Source organism: Falco cherrug, chromosome 8 (assembly GCF_023634085.1).
Source record: "Falco cherrug isolate bFalChe1 chromosome 8, bFalChe1.pri, whole genome shotgun sequence".
Taxonomy (NCBI): domain Eukaryota; kingdom Metazoa; phylum Chordata; class Aves; order Falconiformes; family Falconidae; genus Falco; species Falco cherrug.
The window spans coordinates 51,961,463-51,988,728 of record NC_073704.1 but is presented as its reverse complement, the minus strand read 5'-3'; the positions used below and the strand labels follow the sequence as shown (position 1 = coordinate 51,988,728).

The following is a 27,266-nucleotide window of genomic DNA, read 5'->3' as shown; positions in this document are numbered from 1 at the left end:
GTAGGTTTTGCAGGAGAAAAGTATCATGGATTTACCTAATAAGACTGACTCTTTCTGGACCTGCAGAATATTCTTGAAACCTGAAAGGAAAATAATACTCTAGTTGGTACATATGCACAGCATCACCAACACCAAGTATGCTACAGCAAGATAAGCAACTTACAGTATAAATGCATTGCACTTCCAGCACTTTGATGCATGTGGAAAACGAGAAGTTCCTTGGCATGGATACCATCCCCAGGACAATAATTCTGACTGAATGGAGAGTCACTGTTCATATTACTCATTTTGGCTCTGCAAAGAAAATAAGATAGAGAGGGACCATAGGTAAAAAGAAAAAGAATAATCTACTGTTGTTTTCTTTGCCCCTCTACAGAATTTCCCCAAAACAGTGCTGGAACATGTCTCAGGTAACAGGTTACAAATATCCAGACACAAAAAACCCAAAGGAATAAAAGCAAAATTCAGAAATAAAAATGTAACTTACCTGCATTTCAGTATCACTCAGGTTGGTCAGAACAGCCTTCCAGAAGCAAACATTGAAGGGACTTGACCATTCCAGGCCGTGGTCAGAAGAAAGAAATTCCTGTTTTCTTGAAAAGCCCTTCATGTGCTCAGATGAGCTCTCACACAGCAAGATGCACGTGGCTGCTCTGCTTTTATGAAACCAGTTCTCATAGCAGCCCACAACAGGTCTTCCCCTTGAACAAAGCTTTGTTATTGAACACATAGTGACTTCTAATATAAGTTGATCATCAATAAACTATTTCAGAAAGCAGGATAAAAGTGGTGATTTTACCAGAAAATTGTTGTATGGGGTTATGCAAAAAGCATGAAATACTTGGATAATAATCTTTCACACATCGATAAAGCACCTGGATTCAGCACAGCACTGGATTCTATTCACGACAGTTGCAGACTACTGGCATTACAAGTTGCTATTTCCAATGTTGCATAAGTCTTCTCTAGAGCACGGTACCTGTACACATAATGTCAAAGTGGAAAGGGATGTTCTTAGACATATGGCTGAATGCTGCCTTGCATCAACTCCTTGCTGTTTCCATTATGCTCCCCTGTTATGCAAGATCATTGCCTGGGCTGAGGCAATATCTCAAATTCTGGCTATGGTTACACATCATTCACAAGATGAGACAAGCTTGTACGGCAGAAGAGGTAAGTAGTGGATTGCGCTGCAATTGAAGAGTAGAGAAATATGACATACCACAAGTTCCAAAGCTGTAACCTAAATGAATACATTTCCAATGCATTCCTATAAAGCTGACTATTCATACCTGCACTCCAAGACAACTTACACATTGCACAGTTACAGAACACAGAGGATTGCTTGTTAGATCTGTAGAACAAGAAAGATGTTACCGAGCCAAACATAATGAAAATCCTTAGATCATTATCCAGGGGAAAAGGATCCTTACTTTGAGAGCTTTTAAATCTTAACAAGAGATTGAGAATGACGAGGTATAGAGACACTTCAGTCTATATGGTGGCAATATTATGTGTGTAACTGAGTCAAGAGATATGGATCAGATTATAGCACGGCAGATCATAAATGGAAGGAAAGATACATAGTTTAACTCTTTAACTCAAAGTTGCCTTTGCCAAATTACAGGGCTACTTGTACAATATACTAATTAAATGTGAGCATTCTCATGATATTGTCATTCAGCTATATGACGTAATTTTTTTACAATAGAGGTTGCACAGCACTTGCATCCTATTTCAGCTTAGTAACAGTAAATACTGATTTCCAAGGCAGATGCAGCATGCCAGGAAAGGATAAACCAGATACACACGGCCCCTTTCCACATTGCAACAAAACTTCTTCGCTGTTAGGAGGACTGAAACAGATTGCCTAGGGAGGTTTTGCACTCCCCATCCTTGGAGGTTTCCAAGACCAGACTGGACAAAGCCCTGAGCAATCTGGTCTGACCACAGAGCTGACCCTCTTTTGGGCTGGTTAGACTACAGAACTCCAGAGGTCCCTTCCATCCTGAATTATTCTTCAAGTATGCCTTGAAATATAAGCACATATTCATAATCTACTTGGTGACTTCTCTTCCCCTACATAGAAAGCAACACACCTAAATTATCATATAAGAACAACAACAAAATAACAACCTTTTATAAATATAACGTAACACAAATGAAGACTATGATCTTTACAATTTCTCTAAACTACTTAGATATCCCTTCCTTTATAAATGTTCTTTCATAAAACATATATTTTGTGGATACTTAGAGTAATAACAGTATTATTTGCATTTAATTTTGACTCACAACAAATGCACATCATGAGAAAAGTTACCCAAGAGTTACAATTTTTCATACATAAGAAATACAACTCCTGAATTTCCTTCCAAATACTCTGGGACCGTGTGTCAAATACATATTGAATACTATGAGTGGCATATGTATCTGGAGTATTTCTAAAACTAGGAAAATTTTCTTGTGTAGCAATCCTTTCATGACTTGCACACAAATGCAATGCCTCGGCAAATTTGCAATTGCATTTTCTCACATCAATTTTAGTAGCATTAGACTTCTAGAAGATGACAGCTAATTCCCCTAACATTGCCAACAGTTGGATAATACTGTAACTGATTTTTTTTTAAATTAATTACTACTGTTGTAAGCAATATTGACTCTGAACTCAACATAGAGGTTTAAGACATAGGAAAACAGGACTGCATCCAGAAACAGAAAGTAGCTTACATTTTCTAGACACAGGTGGAATTTGGACAGTCTGAGCTACCAGCACCAAATAACATGAGCAACTGAACAAAACTAACTTTGTTTCACAGAGCTCTCATCATTAGAAACATGCATTATAACAATCAAAGGAGTGAAAAGATAGTGATCTTCAACTTTGCCAATGCTTCTGCTAGTTCAATTTCTTCTCTGTTATTCCAAAGTAAAATAATGTTTCCCAGGCTTCTCTGCTTGAAAAGTCAACCCTTCTTCTACCCCAAACCAATGTCAAAATCAAAAGAAAAAAATATCTTATTCCCTCTGGCTCCTATTTGCTGAAACAAAAATGATGACTTTGTTTTCCCATTCAGTGACCAAAAATGAAATATTTTGCATTTGAGCATCAGCAAGAAAAGTAAAGGAAATTCAGAGTTTGGAAAAAACAAAACAAAAACACACAAACAAACAAAAAAAACCCCAACCAAAACCAAACAACTCTGCTGGAGAACACAAATATATCTTCTTTTTAACAGGAGCCAGCGAGGTGGGTTAAGCTCACATTTGAGAGATTGAAAAGCTCTAGAAAGTTAGGCTAAATGGAACGGTTACCAATGGAAAGTGATCCCTAACAGAGCACACTGCAAGTCTGGTCATGTGGCTTGCATTTCAAGTAGCAAATTCAATTCTCATCAAACAGAGGAGGAACCTGAATGAACATTGCTACATCTGACACCACGTCTCTGCCTGCTGTCAGTGGGGAAAGAAGGGAGGGACCCTGTCACCCAGTGTCGGGTATGAGTCCATCCTGTTTTGGTGGTGGTTGTTGTTTTGTAAGCAAGCCAAAACTGCTTGTCAAATTTCAGCTGAACCCACAGTTTTATGATGACTCAAACGTGCATTTTCTAGTCCTTCCCCCACAGAAGTAACTCAGCGTTAGCATAACTATTGGAATTGCTGTTATCAGTGGCCAAATGTAAACACAGATCAGACTGAAAACAGACTCAAACAACTGCCTTCCTGTTCATAGATGTTTTTTTACACTCATCTAAAATAAATAAATGAATAAATAAACTCTTTAAATGCATGTAATCTGATTTGATGAATGAAGGACCATTACAGTTACCCAAGAAAAATACTTCTCCTTGCTGAAACATCCTGACGAGCAAAAGAGCACCTGAAGCCACATATAGTCCTGCTTATTATTTAAATGCCAAAAGCTAAGGTATCCAGGCAGTTGTTTGTCTTGGCCCTTAACATTTGAGATAAATAGTTAATAAACTATTTTTCAAGATAAAAGGCCTAACAATTTGAACTATTCCCTTGGGGGAGAACCATCAAACAAATGGGTTTTGACCATCAGCTACATCTTGATGAGTTTCTCAACTGACTGCTCTTCGGTTCTTTGTCTTCAAATGACATCAGGAACTGCATATAATTTGATCAATGGGTAAAAGGTGAATCAATGGAATATATTTGGCTGTCTCACAATGAAAATGAATTGATACTTATTTCCTGTAAAACAGTGAGAGAGATGCTGAAAAAAACTCAACCCCCACAAAAAACTATCTTTGGAAATCAAATGACTGTAGAAACATATTTCAATTCTTTCCACAGGTATGTGATCACTGTGAGAAAATCAGGCTTTGTTGGCCTCTAAAGCATAAGACCCGAGGTCAAGCAATTCCAGCAGCTGACAAATATTGCTATTTCATAAAAGCTGTACCATGTCGAAGAAATTCTTACATTTTGAAAAATAAAATTTTACTGAAGTAAAATGATACTATGGATGATAAGCCATTATCAGCTTTCAGTGTTACTTCCATCACTTACAACAATGTAAAAAAAAAAATTAAAAGAACGTAACTTTTAAAAGTTTCTCTTTTGTTTTAAATCCCTCCTCTCATTTTGACCTACTTTCAAAAGACAACTTTAGAACTAAGATTTGGGCACAGTAAGTTCACTCAGTAATTCTGTTTTTCCTTGAGAAAAGAAAGGCTGGTTTTACGTCCTCAAAGGAAAAACAATTTTAGCTTTTTCTCCTCTGAAATCCATAGTGTATAGGAATTGCAAAGTGAAGGAGTATTTCTCTTAATATCTGAATGAAGTAAAACGTCAAGTTACGTGGACGTGGGGAAAGAAACCACCACGGATTATTTATTTATTAATATAGAAATTCCTATATTCAGAGTCTCCTGGTATGTACAGGAAATTAGATAAATTGCCATGAAGTGTTTTACCCTTGTAATGAGACATGGATTTAATTGAATAAAACTCAATATATATTGTCAAAAAAATAGAGATTGTCTGGTGCTTTTTAAAAAGCTTAGACTAAAATACATTTGAAGTTTGCTCCTCACAGAAGGCCTGATGGGATATTCTCAGGTCATAAACTGGACACATCCAAACTAAAAAAAGCTTGAAAACTGGAAGCAGACTTAGCACTGCATATGAATGCTGAAACATTTCACTCTTCCACAAAAAATAATGTAGGAATTTTGCATCACCATTTTATCTGCAAGTGAGACAACTGCCACGTACAAGTGTTTTTGACAGAGGTTGGAGTAAATGCATTATTTAAAGATAGCGCTTTGTTATTTAGCTCATTTCACTAAATCTTGAATAAACCTTTGTTTAGCATTAAACTTGGCAACCCAAGGAAGCCATGCATTACAGAGAAGCCAGACCCTGTATGTCAATAATGGGTTTGTAGGTTAAAAAAAAGGAGGTGGCAAAGGGTTATTCTCTCACCCCACTGCAAAGTCAGGTATGTTAGCTCTTATGAATCCAATGCAAACAAACCTCACAAGAGTCCATAAAAGCTGCAACATAACCTACAGCTGTCACAATAACAGAAAAAATGTATGACAAATTAATGTGTCAATGGGCTAAACTGAAGAAGTAGTGCCACCGCAACCCAGTGATCAGAAAATTGCTGGTATCACCACTTCAAAACAATGGCTACTTATTACCAGCAACAGCCTCTGATGCAACGCGACCTCTCCTTGGCAGGGAGACAATGCACACCAGCACTGAGCCTATTTTTTCTGTCCCTTTGGGAGATCTACGTAGTTTCAACCGTGACTCTACAGTTAATAATGATTGAGTCCAACAGTGAGAAGCACCAGGCAGCAGGTGAAAAATCACAGGTGAGCAAGCTACTACACAGCTAAAAGCAATCCCGCTTGTGCCTAAAGCAAAATAGGAGAACTTGGCAGAACAATGAATATTACTTGTAGACTCCAAATACAACAAAGATTCTGCCGAAATTGCCTACTGAATGAATCAAGGCTTTAAACCTTTTTAAGTACAGCAAACTTCAAAGAAGAACATAAGTACTACAAGGACAATAATAAAAATAAACTATAATCTCAGATCGCATCCTACACAGACCTAAGATACATAACAGTATCATAGATGTCCTTTCCAATAACACAAATACTTCTTTTTTTCAAAGGAATTACCAATTACAAGGAGCTTGAAAAGAATACTAGACCTACAGAAAAATATTTGCATAAATTATGAGAAGCTATAACAGAAATCCTACTAATCAGTTTAGTGTTAAAAAAAGAAAAGTGAATATTTAACTCATAAAATTCATACCTTTTTGAAACTGCACTGTAAAGCTCCAGCCCATCAGCTTTCCACACTTCCACAATTTATTGCATATAAGATCATCAGGGTATTTTTTAGAAACATATTCTTTGCTTTTGGAGTGCATCTTTCTACAGCATCAAAGATGCCTTCATGGACATTTAGGTTTTCCCCAAACCTTTAGACAAATGAAAATGGTGCTTTCTGAATATGGACCCTTTGAAGTGGGCCCTTTTTGTTTCCAATAATCCCTTGATAAAAGGCAGGGTTACGTATAATAAGGACAGATGCACCCTAGCTCAGACTGGATATAAAAGGCAAAATGGTTTAGAGGTTTTAAAACCATTTGCAATTTTATGATTCTATATATTCTCCATATTCAACTAGAATGATTAAAAAAAAAAAAAAAAAGAGCTTCAAGCTATGAATTTCTCTATGAAAATCTACATTCCCTATATTGTCTGGTGCTGATAAACAAAGATTGGAAAATAGTATCTTGGATTTCCTTTTAAATTTAACTCTAGGTTGCTTCAAAGCATTAAGAAGCTGTTGCAGAACTTCCGTATAATTCTTTGCTCATTTGCAAACAGTACATCGTCTTGTGTTATGAGACCTTCCAAGACGCAGATTGCTGCAAAGATGCACTGATATAAAGAAAATAAGAAATATACTTCCTTCTTGCCTACCTGTAGGGTAATATACTTGGATGCTACTTGAGTTCCAGCCCAAAAGCCTTACCGAAGTCCCCAGCTGAGGGGAGGAGTGGGGGGTGTCTGTTACAAAAACCTTACAAACGCTGGTTCGCTTGTACACAACCCACCCTGATCATATGTGCTGAGAGTCTCAATTTCCTTCCCCATTTCAGACTAGCCAGAAGAATCATCTACTGTTGGGGTTTTTTTAGCTCTTACCAAATCATCCTATCTACACACTGAAGAGGAGTCAAGGATTTCCTGTTCATTGCCAGCGTGCATTATGCCACTGAAATTAGGCCTCTTCTTTTCTTGACATACTTGAGATGAAATCACTAAGGACAAATCAAGAACGAAGTACCTGTCCCAGAGAAGCCACATTATAAGCTGATGTTGCTGAAACGGACAGAATGTGGGTACAGGGGTGGAATTCATCAATGCCTGTTAAACGAGCAGCTACATCCTCCCCCCCACAACGTGCTGTACGGGTTGGATTGTCACAGAATCCAAAATAAGATATACAAGCATATAGATGATGAACAAGGAGGAAGAAGAGGCACTTTGATAAGGTCAACATCCACTGACAGAGGAACGTCCTTCCTCTACGAGGGCCACTATGCGAAACAGACTTAGCTAAAGGGACAAAGGGGACAGGACATATGCTAATGGAAAGAAAAAGAAAATATTAAAAAAATGAACCACTATTAAGATTCTAACCTTCAGTGGCCCAAAAGTCATGTATTTAGCTTTCCACTTACTGTGCAATTCTTGGAAGTGACACATTCCCATGGTATTCTCCTGTGCTGAACACCCCACTCCCTGGGGCTCAGCAGAGTCTCTTGCCTGGCATCAAGCACGTTTGCCTCTAACCCAGAAAAGCCTCGCCTGGGCACTCCTGGAGTTCTACCATTTGTCCTGGGTGACCTGATTATAGCTTTGATCGATGGCCAGAGCAGCCATCTGCAAAGTACTCAAGGCTCCAGCAAAAGGTATCTTTGATTTCTTTTCAGTGCCTTAAACGCACTTGTGAAGTCACCTTGAGCACACAAAGATGATTTCTGTTTCTCTTGTTGATGAGCTTTCAGATGATCTGATTAGAAAGCGTTTGATACTGGGCTGCACTGCCACTGGGAGGAACGACATTTGCTCGCCTCTGTTCTTTCTGGCTTTTTCTAGATTTTGTTATCAAATGGAAGATTTACCTTATCTTAGTGTGCTTCTGTGACTTTTTTGTCATGAAACAAAAAAAACCACCAACAACAAAAAAATCTAATGATTTCTGATCCAAACACCCCAGGCTGTTATATAAATGAAACATCCTGCAAACAATTATTTCTCATTCATCAGCAAAGCAGACCTTCCTCCCCGTCTGTGCATGCTGTTCTGACTCTGCCCTTTTTCCCTGGTCAGTGCAGCCGAGTGACAAGCTGCCTGTTTGCTGAGGCTTCAGACCGCATGCCCTGATGCGCTGGTTTGAACGCCACATCTTTAATACACTATGGAAAATGTTTCTGAGAATATGCTTCTAAGGAGAAACTCAGTGTGTTCCTGTTTGTTCCACAGCAACAAAGAAATGGGGGGGGGGGGGGGGGGGAATAAAAAAGTCACTGTCACAAGGCAGGGAGTTTCTGAATTATACCTCAGTATGACAAATACAGCTATGCCAAACACATTAAGAAATGAGAAAAGAAGGAACTAAAGTAAATTTTTGTCTTTATGTGACACCACATAATTGAACGGGACAAAGATCCAAATGTACCAGATGAATCTTGAATGATTACACTTAGAAATATTGAAAATAATCACAGTCATTTTTCTCTGTTATGCTAGAGGGTGTGCAATACAATATTTTATTTGTTTGAATATGATGTATTCTTCAAACTCCCCTGCACATTTGCCTTTGAGCTCCCACTAGTCTTGTGGTTGATTAGCTAGGATATTCCTTTCAACAGTTACAACTCCAGAGAGGCAGGAAACAGCAGAGAAATAAAATTATTCTACAGCATCATCAGAAACTCAGCAATGCATACTGCAGTGGCAGAGGCAGGGAGCAGAAAGGAGAGGCATTTTACTGAGTCAAGTCAATATTCAACTGAAAAGGAAAAAGCTCTCTGTTGCCTGCAAGTTGGGAAACTAAGAACTGAATACGCAGGAAAACTGATTTCCCTCTGGTGTTATAACCCTGCTATTGAGCGTGTTGGGAAATAAAAAAAAAAGAGAAGTAGAATAGCTCAGATTAGATGCCCTTGGAAAAGATGGCCTACAGGTTTAGAAGCATCATCGCAACACTGAGCATTCAACACAATTCTGCCCTTTAAGGATGAGCAAAGCAAAAAATGATCAGGGCTGTAACTAGCTATACATGGGAAAAAAAAAAAAAAAAAAAAAAGGATTTCTGTTCTCAGAACTGATACTCTTTAAACTAATAAGGAATAGTCCTCTCTTACACTTTCAGCATCTAATCTCATTAATACTGCCTTAAATTGAAGTAGGAAAAATGCTGTCTCTTGTATCTTAATAGAGGATACCAGCTCTCCAATTTCATTTTTTATATTTTACATACAACACTTTTTCACCATAATGTCTAATTTATCTTGAAAATTAATCTAGATTTATGTAAACCTAGACTAACAAAAATTTGATAGTGGTCACCTTTCAGTAAATACAATGACACATAGAGAACAGTAACCCAGGCTGCTAAAAGCCAATCAACTCCGGCATCAGTAACAGAATGAGACGGGGAAAGGAAGGAAGAAGCTCAGAAAGACTAGAAGAATACAGGAAACGGCAACATGTATGGAAATGGGATAAAAATCTATCATTACTTAACTCAAAGGATCTGGCTAGACAACAGCTCCTTTTTTAAATGAAGTGTACCTAATCTAGGCTTTATTATAACATTTGATATAGGGCTATCTGAGAACAATTAGCGAAGATATATAAAAGGTTTGCAGGAAATTCTATTGCACTGCAAGTATAGATCATGCTCAGCACAGAGAATTATTATAAGCAAAGGTCTTCCTTCTTGGCATTAATATTCTTTGGTATTTGTATGTTAATGAAATTTCTACTGAAATAAAATCTGCAAGCACTGTTAAGACAAAGGATGATCAGAACAAATATAGCAAGAATGGATAACCTTGAGGACAGTAGCAATATTAAGAACATTGATTTATGTGAATGAAGAGTGTTACGAAATGTCAAGTCATGTATTCTTAGTACTATGCAAAAGAAACAAAAAAAACCCAAAAAAACCAAAAAAAAACCCAAAAAAAACAAACCACCACCACACAACTCCTGAAAGCTAGAATCCACTGCTGGAAAATGAGTGAGGAAGGCGAAGACTTTGCTGTACTGTTCCAGGAAAGAGTATTATCTGAGAAAGTTATGCAGTTGTGAAGGCAGGCAAAAGATGACTCTTGGAAAAAGGGCAGCATTAATGCTATAGTTTACTAAAGATTTCATCTGGGATACTGTTTATGGTATTAGTTATTCCTAATGAAGAACTAGCATTAGCTAGTTCTTCATTTCTCTTAACATACTCTTGTATGGGAAAGCTAGAAGAGACTGGCATATTCAGTTTCCTGAAATGAAGCCTACAAGAAACTAGGACTGCTTTCTTTAAACATATTACGAAGGTCCCAGCAAGGCTGGGGAATACATTGAACTAAAAAAAAAAAAAAAAAAGAAAAGAAAAGCAAAAAAAAAAAAAAAAGAAAATTGTTGACACAAGCAGCAAGTATAATTTTATGCCTTCATGGCCATGAAAACACTTGGGGTAGAATTTAGAGAATTTCTAACCATCACAAGAGCGCTGTGGTGAAACAGACATCCAACAGGATCAGCAGGGCAAGGAACCAACCTACTTTTAGCACGCAGCTTAATAAGTTGAAGGAAGCGATTACGACTTGAGTATCTGCATTGAACAACTTAGAAATTCACTTTCAATCTCATTCACTCTACCTATCTGCCTAGCAGCATTTTTCTGTGAAGTGATTCATAAAGATTAGACAGACTCAGGAGTTTTACCTGAACAGAATGACATATATAAAGAGCAATAATTTTCTAAAGCAGAATTCAAGTGCTTCGAAACACAGTTCAAGTATTACTTCTATGCACATTCTTTAATGGCCTTTGTTACCGCCAAGAAAGATAGGCTACATACAGTATTCTGATTTAAATCCATTTTACTTTTGTGATGCTACAACAGAGCTAATACATCCACAAAGGAGCTCTCCTACAAGCTACTAACCACTATGGTAAATTAACTCCTACCCTTTCTATGACACAACGAGTACTGTGTTCTTCATAGTAAGCGGAACAACAATTTTGAAAGCTCGTTGCCCTGTTTTCAAGGCCTGCTTCTTGAACAATAACAGATCTGGCTTCAAACCTCACATTAGATGAAAGGGAAATTTCAACCTAGAGGTCCCACATTCTAAGCCTGAATAAGAACAAGTGCTCTCATTGAAAAGCAGGAACATAATTTAATTTTCAGTTTTTTATAAGGACTGACCTAGGAAGTATTTCCTGGCAATATTTCCCAGAGTGGGTCCTGCAAGCATGACAAGGCAGGGGCTATCTAGCTTGTGAATCCCAAGAAGACTCAGGCATTTCAGCAATGCAGACATAGCAAGACATTGCTGGTTGTTTAAACAATGCTGTAAATAGAGAGAAAGGATGCCCCCTGACTCTCCAGCTTTCTACCTTACACACACAATCAGGAAAAAAAAAATATTCAGGGCTGTGCTACAACAACAATTAAAAGACTCCAGCATAGCAAACCACCTTATCAATAAAAATCTCTATAAACCTGAATACAGTTTTACCAGTAGCTCGCACATTAAAATCAGCCTCCTGTACTGCTAAAAGGCTGCAGGTATGAAATTTTGAATCAAGTGTTATCAACAGAGATTCTATTACGAACTGGGAAAAAAAAAGAAACACAAAAACCCAGACCCAAGATTTCATTCATTCTCAAAAGAGTGAAGTCCATCACCACATTTGCTGCTTGTGTATTTCAGCATACAAGAGGGGTGAACCTTAATGATAAGGACTCATTTTGTTTACTTTATGCATGTAAATTATTTCAGACAGCAGTGTCACAAGTTTAATTCAGGAAAGGATTTTGGCATATCTTTAAATTACACTAAAATGAATGAAACCTGGGCACAAATGTAAAGCATATTTTTAAATGGTTTCTGGAACAGGAGAAGGAAGCTCAGCTGTAGCAAGTTCTTAGCAGACTGTAGCACAAGCTACTGTCATTTTGTACTTCAGTGCACACAGAAATCCCACATAATCTTTTATAATACAGAAGTTCCTTAAAAAATATACATACTTTCATGCCATTAATTTCCATTTTTCTTGCCAGTCAACTTAATACACCCCAGCTGAGTTACCTATGGTTCTCCTGAAAAAGGAGATTTATCTTGAGAGTGCTGATACTGTCTTAGAGTGCCAAATAATGCGTGCTTACAATATTGTCTTTGTAACAGTGATCATGAATTTTTTTTTTTCTCTGATGTACTTAGATTCCCTAAAGATTTTTCACTGAAAAGATACCTAAAATTTATTTCACAAGTTTTATCTACATAGAAAGTTTGATAGAGACACCAGCCATTAAATCAGGAGATATATAACAGACAGCGTTGCATAAGCTGAAAGTTTAACTACAGCAGAGGGGTTAGGAAAAAAAAACCACAAAACACCTATTTCAAGGACAATTCTAACCTTTTGCTGTCATTTATAAATGGAAACAAGCTGTCACACAATTCAGCAGTAAAGGAGGATAAAGAACTGATAATAATCCTCATGCTCATCACATGAACTCCAACAAGGCATTTGAACGAGACATTTAAAGCTGTAAATTGTCCATCAAAACACAGAATAACTTTTGCTAATCCTGTGCCACAAATTACTAATCCATCTGGAAAGCTTTTTTTTTGCATGTGTTTACAAGGATCTAAATGTCGTCAGACAGAAAGACAACTAGGTTAGTAGCATGTTAAAAAAAATAAATAAAAAAGAGGACAGAAATAAAAACTCTGAAACAGTTGACCACAGAATAAGTAGGATTTGCAGAAGTACTTACAGCTTTCAATCTCCAGTGTGCAGTTCTGCTCATCCAGCGGATATCTCCGTAGGTCCATCATACAAGCAGCTGTTGTGGTAATTCTAGGAAGGAAACAGAAAAGCTGGTTCATGTGTCTGGTTCAAATCTTTCCTTGATCGCACACAGCTGAAAGACAAGAAATGTGTTTCTACACAACTGATGCTCTTGCCTATTTTTGCTGAAATACCGTGTCTGCTGCTTACTTGTAACTAATGCTGTTCTGAGAAGGTTATACCAGTCTGGTGGGCGAGCAGAGAGCTTCCCCTTTACGTGCCATTATCACAGTACTGTAAGCTTTAATAATCATCAACCAATTTATCCTGACAAAATTAAATATGAAGTAGGATAGCAGTATTTCCTTCATTTTATAGTGGAGGACTTCAAGCCAAAAAAGAAAGGCTCAAAGAAAGGTGGCAGAGGAGGCCTAAAGAGGAACAGAGAAAGACACATACTTCACATCCTGGGTTAATACACCAATCCGTTAATGAAAGTTAATTCTTCTTTCTTCTGTTTAATAGTGCTTTGTAAATGAAGTATTATTTTATCTTCATGTTAGAAAGTGAGGATTTCCAGGACCCTTTTCACAAAACATTTAGACCATATTTGCGCCTCCAGATTTCACCGAACCTCCTAACGTTAATATGTCAGGTGTGCCTCTTAGACATTGACAGAAACATCTGTACCATCAATAAATCTTTTGCTGATAGACCTCATGATGGTATGTGACCCTGAGCGGAATATGACCAAGGCACAATTCTCAGTAGCATTTTATTAACTGTGTTCTCATCAAGTCTTCTTAACGTGTAGACAAAAACCAATTCTTAATCCTCCCTCCCCTCCACCACCCTGAGAGCATGCTATATAACCCTTTAGTAATTAAAAAATATTACCATTTGGAACCTGCCAACACTCAAATTAGTATGTCCTGCATATACTCCACGTAGGGCCAGGTATGGATGTAGTGCAGATGCAGAGAGGTTTCTAGACTTTCTTCCCCCTGTACCTGGCAAGAGCCCTTCTCCTACAGCTACTAGAGCCTGGTGGTTTATATTGACTCCTCAGAGAAACAAAGATTTTCTCCTGTGTGTTAAGTACAGCTGACCGGCCAACTGCATCTGGGGAATCTGCTTCCACACCAAGTAGAAAAATGAGAGCATTGCACAGCAGCCCACTGTACGAGTTTTGTTCAGGCTGAAGGCTGACCAAATGATTTAGCTCAAATCATCAAACCCAAGATGATGTGGGTGTGCATCCAAAATGGGACCCAAGTGGATAGACGGAGTGCCTACAGGACATGCAGGCACCGTCTGACCTGGCAGGATCAGCTGCTACATCGTTCCAGGGTATTCGTGACAGACCATATGACCAACAGTTTTCTTCTCAAAATCCTGTCCCCCTGTTTGAGGGTTTCATAGTAGGTATTTAGACTGTTCTATAACTATTTTAAAAACTTCTTTTAAATTCTTCAGCCTGACAAACAAAGAGCTCTTTCATTTGATGGACCTCATTTTTTTTCTCCTTAAATACCTAATAAGAGCTTGTGAGAAGCAGAAAACTGCAGTTGCCTGAGAGGCTCAAAATTCACTCAACATTGACTCCAGCAATTCCTTCTGCAAGGTACTTCAGAAGCGTTGAAGCTATACAATCTTTTCATTAGTATCCTTACTGTCCTAACAACACTTTACTGTCATTTCCAGAAAAAAAGAAGAAGAAAAAATATCCCTGTAAATTAAAAGAAAAGAGAAAAAAAGTAGGGGCAAGTTATTAATATAAACACATAGTAACTCCGACCTCTTTCTCGTCAGTCTAGGCAAGATCCCTCAATTTTACATTTTGACCATTCATATGTATTGGGCTTTCAGAGAAAAGAAACACCTTTTGCCACTAAGTTTCTCTTCAATCACTACGTGGGTACTCACAGAACTGCTTTTGAAAATACATTGTTTTCAACGAGTGTGGATCACCACAGATGCTTCAAAAGGAAGCTTCCTGGAGTAGAAAAAAGCAGGGGAAAAGAATCCTTTGGCTCCCCTCAATGGAAGTCTTCCAGCTTTTAATAAACCAAACTGCTCAGGAATACATGTTTGTTGATAGCAAATGCAAAGGGAGCAAGCAGCAGCATATATTGTTAAAAATCCTCTCAGCAGCTCATAATTGGTTCCTTATTTAAAAATCTAGAGGAAAACCAAAAGAAATTGCTCTATTCCAGTATCAATGTCAGATTGATTATTTCAGGGAAAACGTCAGGAAAGCTGGAGTGAGACCAGAAGAAAATTACAGCTCATGTTTTTTGTTTAGTTGTGTTTTCTGCTGAAGAGGTTTGTGGTTTGCTTTGTTTAATACCTCAGTATTCCCATATCTATGTGTCTATTATAGTAATGAGTTTTAGAAGAATTTCAGTTGTTCACAAAGAGAAGAGACAGGAGCATAGATTTACAGCCAAGATTTAAGTGCACAAAAGATTCGCGGTAAATACTAGCCTGGTTGACCTAAGTTTTTTAATACCTTCCTCCTCACTACACACATTCTTCCTACCAGAGTCTACCAGACCAGGGGCTCCAACACAGACACTCCCATGCCTGTGTTACCCCCAGCAAAGTGTCTGTTCATCCTTATGGTGGAGCTGGACGCTCACAATTCTGATATAGCTTCAGCAGGATACCTGGGTGCAACAAATACCACAAAAGGGGCTGAAGGCTGCAGCCAGCTAGGATAAAAGCTCTGTAGGCAACATTATCGAATCATTAAAAGACACAGTGCCTTACCGCTTCAGAAAGTAAAGACAAAAAAGTGGCACAGTAATGAAAATGATTGGTAGAGAGGAGTTTTAATCAAGCCAAAACAGCAGTTTTGAATAATGTATTTAATTCAACTCGCTTGTTCATTCTTATCCATAATGCAAATCCACTGAAATTAAATAAGACTTCTGTCCTTTTCTCTTTGTAACTCCCTCATAATTTTACCCTGACTTTTCTCTTTCATCTTCAAAATTATTTAAACAACAAACTACCTCTTGATAATTTCTCAGTGGTTTGCAATTCATGGTGAATAGCTAAACCAAATTACCAATGCAAGAACATACAAGAATCACCACCTCAGAGTACTTCAAAGTCATGACTTTTCAGGCAGAGGAGGAAACAGCAATTCATTATAGCAACAAGGAATACTTGAAACAGGCCTAAAGCCCCTTCCCCAGAGCAGAGCTACTTCAGTTTTCATAAAAAGATTTAAAATATTTTTATACAGCCTGGACTAGCGCACAAAATACAACGCTGTATTTTGCATAATGTAACCTTGAGAACAAACAATGAAAAAGTGAAAGCTTTTCCAAACCCCCAGTGTAACTCGATGCATTATCGTCATTAGGGATGATAACAGAACCATCGTGCTCTCACAGACACACCGTATGAAATGAAACCGTATGAAATGTCTCATAGACTAATCTTTCCATCTCCTGCTAAAGCAAGAGAAGCCTTGTGGTACTTTATGTTACGATTCCTAATAATGCAAACCAGTCCTCAGCTTTTTCTTTTATGGTCTGTGTGTTGAATGTAGACCGACTATGGAGCACACAAAGAGGAAAAAAGGCAAACCCTGAAGCACTAAACTGACTAAATAATGTATTATGAAGTAGACCTCAAGAAAACCTCATGTATCAAAACAAGCATAGCTACAGTGCAAAGAAACCTGCACCACAACTAACTTGCAGGGAAAGTAAGGTTTGCTGTCAATAATTTAAAATAATTCAGGTAAACTATTTTTTCTGAGAAAGCTGAAAAACTGCCCTTGTCTCCAAACTTTTGTGGAGGTTCTATGATTCAAATGAGAGCTGGAAATTGGCACTATTCCTTCCACAGGCCAAAGCTAAAGGCCATAATGCAGTTTTTTATAACACTTCCAAACTTAAAGTGATACAGAAAATAATATCCATAACAAATACTATCCCAGCAGTGCTAATATTTGTTACTTTTCAGTGATGTGTAAGGGACAGTTTTTCAAGATCCCATAGATTTTGCTCTTCTGACAAGTTCAAGTGGGATGTGAAATTCAAAATAGCAACTTAAACAGTTCTGACGTCACCAGTGAAGAAAAAACCTCTCTGAAAGACAGGAGAACAATGCTAATGAGAGGTGGAGATGGACAGAATCTAATTCCCTCTTGGAGCTGCAGTGGCTCTGCAAAGCTATGGGGAATAAGCAGCAACAGAAACTTATGTCTGCTCCGGAAGGAAGCAGCCCTGACCTATAATTACAGGATTACATACACAACAGAAAAGATGAGCAAGAAGGTGACAATTTCAGATGGCTCCTCTGAGAAGAGTGGTAGTATAAGAACTACATAACACTCTTAACTCTAGCACTGACAGATGGTGATCCTTTTGAGTCAAAGACAGAGCTGAAGCCTGGGAAAATACAAATAATTCTTTCTTTAAATGTATGCACATACATCCTGTTGAAAGCAATGTGAGATTCTGCATCAGATTTGCATATGTGAAGGTAGACTATGACTCCCCATTAACAGCATCAGGAGCAATCCAAAGAGCTTGTAAGGACACCAAAGTATAACAGACTGCGCCTATCTGCAGCTAAACCCACCGTTCACTCCTAATTCTTGGAAACAGTCCTGCTGTGCCACAGCTGGAAACATCCGTGGCAGCAGCAGCCATCAGAGCCAATTTCAAATACGTGGAAATCTTGGAACAAAACTGGAACGTGATAAATCTCTCTCTTGAACAATAATATTGGATTTAGACATATGTGTCAAGGTTGTTAGACATACTAAGAGATCTACTTTTAAATTAAAATAGATTGATTGCTAATTATAGAGTTCATTGAATTCTTCCTCCTTCTGCTTATTCACATGAAAGATAACCTATGATCATGCAAGGGAAGCTTAAGAGCTGGCTTTAGCAAAACATAAAAAATAGTGACGTTTCTACAAGTCCATCATTAAATCTGAACATTCAGCTATTGACTGCTATATGCTTTGAACTGTAAACTGCATATGGAGTTTCTCAGTGTACTTTTATAGTGGGGAAAAAAAGTGCAATTGTTTTGTTGAAGTTGATGCCTCAGTTTAAGATGAAATTATATGCTCAGGCTACCCAGAATCTGCAATATGCTTCTCTTCTAATACCACTTCTCAACATTGTCTGAGTATTCCAACCTAAGTTCCACCTTGGCTCATTTTTCTTACTCCATCTGGGACTCACTATCTCATGACATGTAGATATTTTCCCCTTGTCTCTGTTGTGTGCAAACCTTGAATAGCTAGGTACTCTCTGAAAGCACTAAGTGTATTTGTTAAAGCTAGAAGGCACAAGCATAAAACAAGTTAAGAATAAGAAGGATATGATGTTAAAGCATTTTCTAAATGTAATACAAGATAGGAAAAAACTTCCGTAGTTAAGTTGGTGGTGGTGTTTATATTGCTGGTAAAAGAAGCATCCAAGATTGTTAAGAGGAAACTGAAACATATACGCTTCTGATCTTTCTTGGCAAGAAACTCTGCATTTCTCTGCTGAAGGATAGCCTGCTGTGCCGTTTGCATACCAGCTGGGAAGAGTAATGGAAAACTGAAGAATTTGGCTGTTATTTTATGGTACAGGAATTCTGACTCAGAAGAACCAGAATTTTGCTGCAGATTTCCATACAACGATGTGCAATTTTCTGCTGTATCTTTCAGCATGTAGCTTTCTAAATTGTTCTTTAAATTAGATAGCATTACCTATTACCCTGTCACTGCATCCAAAACTCAGCCATGACATCATGTTCATAATTTAATCCCTGCAAAAGGCACACATCACTCTGCAATAAAATCTTCTGGTACAATAACCTCAGCTTTAGATTGAAGTTACTCGAGCCTTTCTCTGAAGTACTATGTGCTCCTCAAGAAGATAACACAATGCAGCAGCTATGGCAGTAATGCTCAGAGGAGCACTTCATAATTTTAATATTTTATCACTGGGAAATGTATCCTTGTCTTTCAGCATTCACTTCATTTCTCCCTTTCAAAAGAAATAAAAATAAATAAAAGGGAGAATGCTAAACCACTACAGGACTCACAGAACAATGAAACATTACAGGCATGATGGCTGAGTGACTCACTATGTAACAACCAACTTTGGAATAAAGAACTAGTACATCTCCTCCACTCTATACATAGCCCTTGTGCTGTATGACCATCACTTTACTTTCAAATTTTTATCTAAATATGTTCCTTCTTATGGTTGTGAAAGTTGCATGTCTAGTTCACTCAGATAATGTCAGCATTGAAATAAAAAGTGCATTATTTCAGCTTCTTTCTCTTAAAAATTTATATCTGTATCACCCAAGACGTGTTACATTCTACAAATAAATCAATATACAGAACATCTTTAAACCAGTTGTGTCCTCTTCAACAGGCAAAAAAGTTTATAACTTATAAATTTCTTAGAAAAAACTGTATAACCAAATGCATTTCAGAACATCTATAACACCTTTCTCACAACCTTTTCGGGGGTGGTGTTCTAGTAATTCAATCTTATATACATGAGAGTATAAGAAGATTAAAATTTATTGCATTCTCTTTAAAAATAGCTAATTTACAATTCTGATATTACATTATATTTAATACAGATTCTCTTAAAGTATGGAAGAAAGCTAGAACTTTGGGAGGAGACACATGGATTTGGTGGCTTTTTAATCAATTCTCAGTGCCCAAAAATAATTGGTGCTTAGTTCTGGTGAATGTATGTATACGTATATGAATATGTATACATATGTATATATGTAAACATACCCTATAGTAACATTTTTTAATCCAGGATGATAAAGATACAATGTTTAATTAAATAATTGAAAAGCTAGGGGGAAAAGGGAATCTCTTCTCCACAAAATCCGCACTGCTTCAAAGCACAAATTGTGCAGATAACACTGCTGCTAAAAACATAGAGATAAGGAAGTACAGATTGTCATAGTAAAATAGCATGCACTTTGCCCATGGGCTACCTTTTTATGCCTTAAGAGAGAGACAACTACAGTAATGCTATCACCATGTAGTGCAACTCTCATCTTTGGAAGCACAGCATCTCGTTTCCCTCAGGAGGCTGTGTCTGAACGTTCAGTCATGTGAGCCTTGGAAAACAGAGTGCAACTCTTCTCCCCACCCATGAAACGTCTGCAGTAATCCACCTCCAGCACCTGCTGGACACAGCTCCTTGTGGGAGCTGCCTTCAAGGCAGACGGTGGTGGTGTTTGCACTACCTGCATCTCCCAAACCTTCCTCTGTTAATGAAGAACTTGTGCTCACAACGATGAGCTGAAGCAGAAACTTCGTTCACTGCTTTATCTCGTTCTTAATTTATACTTTCTGTGACACAGTCAATCCTGCAAAATCCCTTCTCACAAAACGCCACCAAGAATGTTACCAATTACTTGCCTATTCAGGGAGACATCTGAGTGGAAGGTATTTTCACCATTCTGGAGAAAGGAAGTTCTACCCAAGTTAAAAATTAATGTGAAAGTCAAAACAATCTTCAGTGGAAAAGGCACATTCAGTTTTATGATTGCAGCTTATTTAGTATTTCTTACAGAAGTAAGATAAGAGCACAAAGCTCCTATTCCTCTGGCTTTTGTGAGTCAGAATAAGAAGGCTCATTTTCCACAGGGAAATGTCAATAGAAATAATAAATTTAAGTGGATTCTTCATAAGCAGAATTACTCTCAGATCAAAAAATGTGGAAAAAAGTCAGGAAACCCCCTCTAGTGCAGACCTGAAATTATTAAATTTCTTTCAAGAACCTCTACAACAAAAGCAGTAACCCATAAAATTCTAACTCTTACAAAATTCTGAGACAAAAGTAAAACAAACTGTCCCTGTCCTAAAGCAGCAGTCATGCCTTAAAAGCAACCAAACAGGGACACAGTGAACAGTCAGAATAAAGGCAAACTGTAAAGCACAGTAGAGTAACAGACACAAGTTATTACTTATTAATTCAATGATGATAAGACATTTTCATGCACTCCAACTGGAATGCAAGGATAGTTGCACTGCCTACGTGACTGTAGGATTTCAATTAGTCCATTTACTTCCATCAAACAATGTAATCTATACCTTTCTAATTCTAGCAAAAAAAGCTCACAAACATAATTTCTTTCCTCTTCACTCTTCAAGAGAACTTCACCACGGCCAAGAATGAAGTATTTAATCACCTTCCTGTCTGTAGACATTCCCCAAAACGCAGGAGATGCTTTTGCAGTAGCATGTCAAAGTGAGGGGTACCTACACCCACAGGGGATTTGCTCACCGTGAAAGAGAACAGGTAAGGGAAAAAATCCTCCTCCGAGTAGAACTGCAACCATTGTGTGCTAACACTGGTGCCTTTGAGGAATCTAGTGCCCCATTTACATAAACTTTCCAGATAGCTTTCTTTACTCTAGGCTGCCTCTGTCTAGAACCAAGTCTTAAAACAAATTTAGATATTATTTTTTTCTGTTTTGCTTTTACTGATGACAAAGGGGATGACGTCCCATTCCTGTCTCCCTGAATAGGTCTAAAAAACAAACTGCCATTCACCAGATGCCCAGATTCAGAAAACAGAATTTTGGGATCTGTCAGCATACTAAGAGCCACAGACCGCCTGTGTCACAAGGGAACTCATCCTCCCCCATCCCACCCACCACTGCAGTTACCGCCGGCAGCTGTAATGCGCTCCGCATCCCTTTAAGTGCTTCTGCAAAACAGACCTCCTCACTTCTGGTAAGACATACCTCTTTCATTCTCTACCTGAGAGAGGTCAGCCACTATCGAGCAGCTATACAAAATATTTTTGTTTTTATTTTATTTCTGATGAGAGCTGAAAGCAGAGGCAGTAGCTAAGCGTGTCAGCGAGGCCCTCACGTTGACGTAGCTAGAATCTCTGCTGTCCCCATCTTCCCTCTCCCTTCGTCCTGCCTCTAAGCTCACACAATGCAACAAGCAAAAAAGAGAATGAGAAACTGCCACTTTTTTTACCACTATTGAACAAGCTGATTAAATCTACTGTAATATTCCAATACAATAAACCAAATATTCTTGTAATTGAATACTGTCATAAGATCAATATCTCTTTTTTTGAAAATAAACATTTCAGCTTCACTTTGGTATTTAGGGAGCAGTAAAAGACACATATCCAAATGCATAATTCCACCCTACTGACAGCTTTTCAAATATCACTGCAATATCGGCTACCTGAAGTACTGCCCTCATACTTTACACCTAGTTTGCTAATACATTAACACAACCATTGGCTAGATAAGCCCATGGACACTAATGTATCATTTCCCTTTTAATTTTACTGAATGACTGCTGTCTGTAGTTAGTAGGTAGTAATGCTTCACCCTCGTGTGGCAATAAGGGGTGGGGGTTGAGAAGTCCATGTACTAGATTGTGAAGTCTGTGACAGATTTTGCAGGGCTCAGTACTGCATACGAGTAAAATAAAGGGAAATTATATTTCAGTTAGGTTGAGACTGTCTATACTGCTATTAATCTTGTCTTTACAGTATCAACACATGCAATACTAATTGTAAGCATGTTTCAGTATCCTCATCTGATCAGCATCTCCAGGGGCTGTGTACAAGATTTTAAAACCAAATAAACAAATAAAACTACACTTGTAATGAGAATCCTGCCTCCCCCTCTCTCCTGCCCCTCACTTTTCATTGCAAGATTTGTGATTTGGTATTTTCAAAACCACATCTTTCAGGACTCAAATTCAACCCAAAACCAAAGGAAAATGGGAACCCTATTTTTAAGGACTCCTTGGAAGTACCTGTCTTGCTATATACAGTGGGTCTCAAAGTATACGAAAGCATGATTGTAAAAAAAGAAAATAAAAATACCTTTGAAACATTTACAGCAATTCAATCAAGTTCACAACTGAGCAGCCCTACCAAAAAACACTACTGATTTCCTTTTGTGTTCATATGCATCATGAACAATCAGCAACACAAATACATTCACACACACACAAATATATATAACAACATAATATATGCTCCTTAATCATCTTTCGTTGATGCATGCTGTTTCTGATTTGTAGGGCTTCTCCCTGCAGTTGTATTTTCCCTTTTTTTGCAGCCAAATACTATTTTCAATCCCTGCCAAACAGGCTAACAAGAATTGGGTTTCAGTGACTGAGAAGTAGAACTTAGTTTGTTATCCTTCATTTTACATAGATGTTTATAATCAATAATTCATGAACTGTACTTCATTGCTGCATCACCTAAGTCAATTTATAGATATAACATAAACAACAAAAGCTGACCAAAATATTAATGCCATGAGACCCCAGTTAATACCTATCACTGATGTATAACTTTATTCCTTAGAATCTTACTTTTTACCATTTTTATCTAATTCCTTTATGCTATTTGATTTACTAATTCATGTAAGTCGTACATTAAAAATAAATCTATCATCTTATCTCAAGTTTTTTTAGCTGTTAGTTTTTATGGCAAAAAAGTTACCATCATTTGGCTGGGGAAAAAAAAAAGAAACTAATTAAACTGATTTAATCACTTTTTTGTTTTTGTTTTTTTTAACAGCTCTGATGTCAGTACATCATGCAACTGCATACAAAAGTACCACTGGCCAGTTTCCAAACCTGTTAACTGCTGCACTGAAGAGAGCAGGCACAGAAGTACCAAGGGCCTATTTCAAGATACTAGAGTGGCACAAATGACATAATACATAATGTCTTGTAGAATTAAAAGGGGCACTGTGAAATTACAGATAATTCCTTGGGGGAAGGATTTAATGCTTTTTTCTGCAGTGATTGTCACATACCTAGACCAGTTATTACTGAACAGTAGCAAGTTTATCCTTCATGAGTGAGAAAGTTTTTTCCCTAGAACAGGGAGAAATGTAAAGGGTCGAAAGAACTCAAAGAAATTAGATACCAAAAATAGGGGAAAATCCCCAGACAATATACTGATAATAAAATCTAGGTTTGATACTGACGTTAATCATGCACCATATAGCAAGTACTTCACGCTAGTCTACTTGTACAAATACAGGCCTGCAAGCCCTGTGGATTCAAGTGCATCACCAGCATCAGGTAGCGAAACCTCACAAAACTGCAGAGGGATAGGCTGAGGAGATTTTTTAAGGCAAAATGAATTCTTTCAGTGGCACAACCTCAATTAAGATTCAACAATCAAATTCTTTAGTCCGGTATAGCTAATAATAGACTACTTCCAACTACTTTCTGGCTTTTAACTTTTCACAGGAACCACTTCTAATCACGTGCTTGCCGTGGCCTGCAGAAAAAGGCTGACGCTGCACTGGCAAGCGGGCAAGAGGCAGCGTTACCAAGCAAAGGAGGACTGATTCGGTTGGAATTGCCTTGTTTTGTTTCAGTAACGTTTTTCTTTCTGGAAGATTTGGTTTGATTGTATTAAGCACATCACAGCATTTCTTCTGTAGAATAGACTTTTATTTCATATTTTTTAAAATATGTATTATCCATCAATTAATATTGGTGCTTGTATTTACTCTTCCAAGCTACCTAAGCTACATGTATGCCAAACAGCACATCAAATCCTGTACTGAGTAAATAAGATGCCATGCCTGACAGAGATGTATAATAAAATACAGATACAGAGTATGCAAATATGAAAAACCATATTATACTAGCATGTTTTTTCCATTCCAGAACAATATTTTAAAATTACAGAAGAGAAATTGCTCACTTAAAATGGCTACCAGAGTTCTTCAAATTAGCTACAATTTATTCCAGTTTTTACTAACCATGATTTGTATTAAAGTACTGCCTATAGAGCACAAATGAAAAAGATACAGACTACGTAAAGCATCCTATACGTACACATCAAGAACTAATCCCTAGGGATATAAAGCTACAGAACTTCACCGTTCACCTGAGCCCCATACGCCCAGGGTGTCAGTGGCGCCTCTCCACCCCAATTAACAGCCAGATCTGGGGCTGTTTAAGCTGCCTTTAATAAATCATCTATTTGCATTGGAGTGACGTGACATACCCCATCCAAACAAACTACTTCCTTGTGAACCGTATTTAACTGAGGACAATGAATAAGATTTAGCAGGTATTTTTAGGCTTAATTCATAGCATACAGGTTTCAAATGGCAGATTCTTATTAATGTCAATTGACTTTAGGTAAGGCTCCTGCGGGGGAGGGAGACAGAAAAAGAGACACACAGATGATTTTTTTGTATAAAATGCTACAACAGGGAGTTGGGAAAGGAAAGGAAGAAGATCCTTCTTATTCATATCAATGCTTTAGGAGAGGTCTGACAAACAAAATATGAACATTTTATTCTTAAACATTGATATTTTTCCTACCCAGGCTAATCTGCAAGCAGACATCTGTGGATTGCAGCTATTACTGATCATACTCCCTCTTTTCTTTCCCTGACACATAAGTCTACTAACATGATACCTAAGCCAGTAGATTTTTTTATTATTATTTTGACAATGAAAAAATACATTACTTAAAACTGCCTTCTATCACATTCCAGATATCATGCCAGGCCTCAGTGCTCTTCTCATCTATTGTGTTAGGCTTACACCATCAATCCTCCATCTCATACCTGGTCTCTTTTAGACATCAAATATACTTATTAATTTAATATATTATAAAAGTAGCAGCAATATTATTTTAAAAATAGGAAGCCATGTTCCCTTTTAACATTTCCAAATCAGTATCTGCATCTCAGACCAATTCGGCTTTAGTTAAGTGTTTATTGGATGCATGAGAGAAGCATACAGGTTTGTTGATTGTTTTTCTTTAACAATGAATCAAACTTTACAACTGGAATTAACAGGCATCTAACTATACTAACGTAACTCCAGCTGTCCTGCTGAAATCCACACCATTTCCGAAGGTCTACATCTCCTCCTGTGCCAGAGTTAGGATGCTCAGTTATAACTTTTCTTTTCCTCATCTTCATTTCAGAACGTTAATAACTTTGTTTCAAACAGAAACAGGGAAAACACTCCAAAAAATTCTGACATACTAGCTGCATCATACTGGCAAGGACAACTGAAAGCTTGATAAGCTATCTAAAACTCTGAACATCAGAAATCTAAATAGAAAAGCTGCATAGAGGCTGCTTTTTGATATTCACTTGGTCCTCTCCTGTTTCTGAAATAATACCTTTGAAACTTCTCAGTAACTAGATATCAGGGGCTAAAATGCTAATCCATATGTTGGAAAAAAAAAAAGGGGGGGGGGGGAGTTTCCTCCTAGTTACCATGTTTTGCTGCAGAATATGTTTTTTAATAAGTAAAATTTCCACTAAGAGAAGCTTAAGTAATCTTACAAGGTCCCTTCTTTTCCATTTTAATGCTAGTAAGATCCATCAGTTTCTGTAGACAGTTATTTGCATTTTTGATCAATAAAGCTATTAGATTTGGAAGATACTTGACTCTGACCTGCCAAGCAGCCTGAGATGATTCTGTACACAATGCCGTTATCAGATAGTGTATGACCTGACTCTCAAAGAGAATCAGAAAAGTTCAACTGATTCTAATCACAGTTTAATCAGGTCTCTGCTTTCCATATACTTATGCAGACAGTGGGCATCGCTTTCAACGTTTTGTTTATCCAGAAATGCATTTTAACAACTCTTGCTGCAGTGAAAGTTGAATCAATACGTAGGCTATATATGAAGGATTTCTTCGTATTGTGTATTTTTATAATTTAATTTAGAAAACACGTCCTCCAGTGCTTTTCATGTTACCTTGGCTATGCACGAGACCTTCTTTTCTCCAAGAAACAAGTTATAACTAGTTCACATTGGAGGCAGATGAAGAGTCAACTGAAAAATATCAGTCCTACTCTGAATACAGCAAATATACATTTGCTGAGAATATAAACGCTTATCTGAGATGTGGGACCTCTCCTGAAGCCATTCCCTGTATTCAGGAATTTTTTTTAAAATTAATCATTTTGCTATAGGAAAATGCATCTTTTTCCTTCTTCTTTTTTTCCTTTTTTTAAAAAAAACAATCTAAAATTATGCCCATGCTTTACTTAGAAGTCTTTTATACATAAACAATAGGACAACACATGCTGAAACTCAGTAAATTAAACTCAGAGCATCCAAAAGGCATTTACTTGATTAAATGCACAGGTACTTTGCGGTGACTGAAAACACTGG

The 27,266-nt window shown here is 37.6% G+C and overlaps 1 protein-coding gene across 3 annotated transcripts in view; it reads right to left on the bottom strand.

Moving 5' to 3' along the window:
• The window catches only part of GABRB2 (gamma-aminobutyric acid type A receptor subunit beta2), a 170,821-nt gene that overhangs the window by 64,242 nt on the left and 79,313 nt on the right, over positions 1-27,266 (bottom strand). For all 3 annotated transcript variants that reach the window (XM_055719384.1, XM_055719386.1, XM_055719385.1), the window contains one exon: positions 13,084-13,166. In XM_055719384.1, coding sequence (XP_055575359.1) covers positions 13,084-13,166 — 83 coding nt within the window. The remainder of the gene's footprint in view (positions 1-13,083; positions 13,167-27,266) is intronic.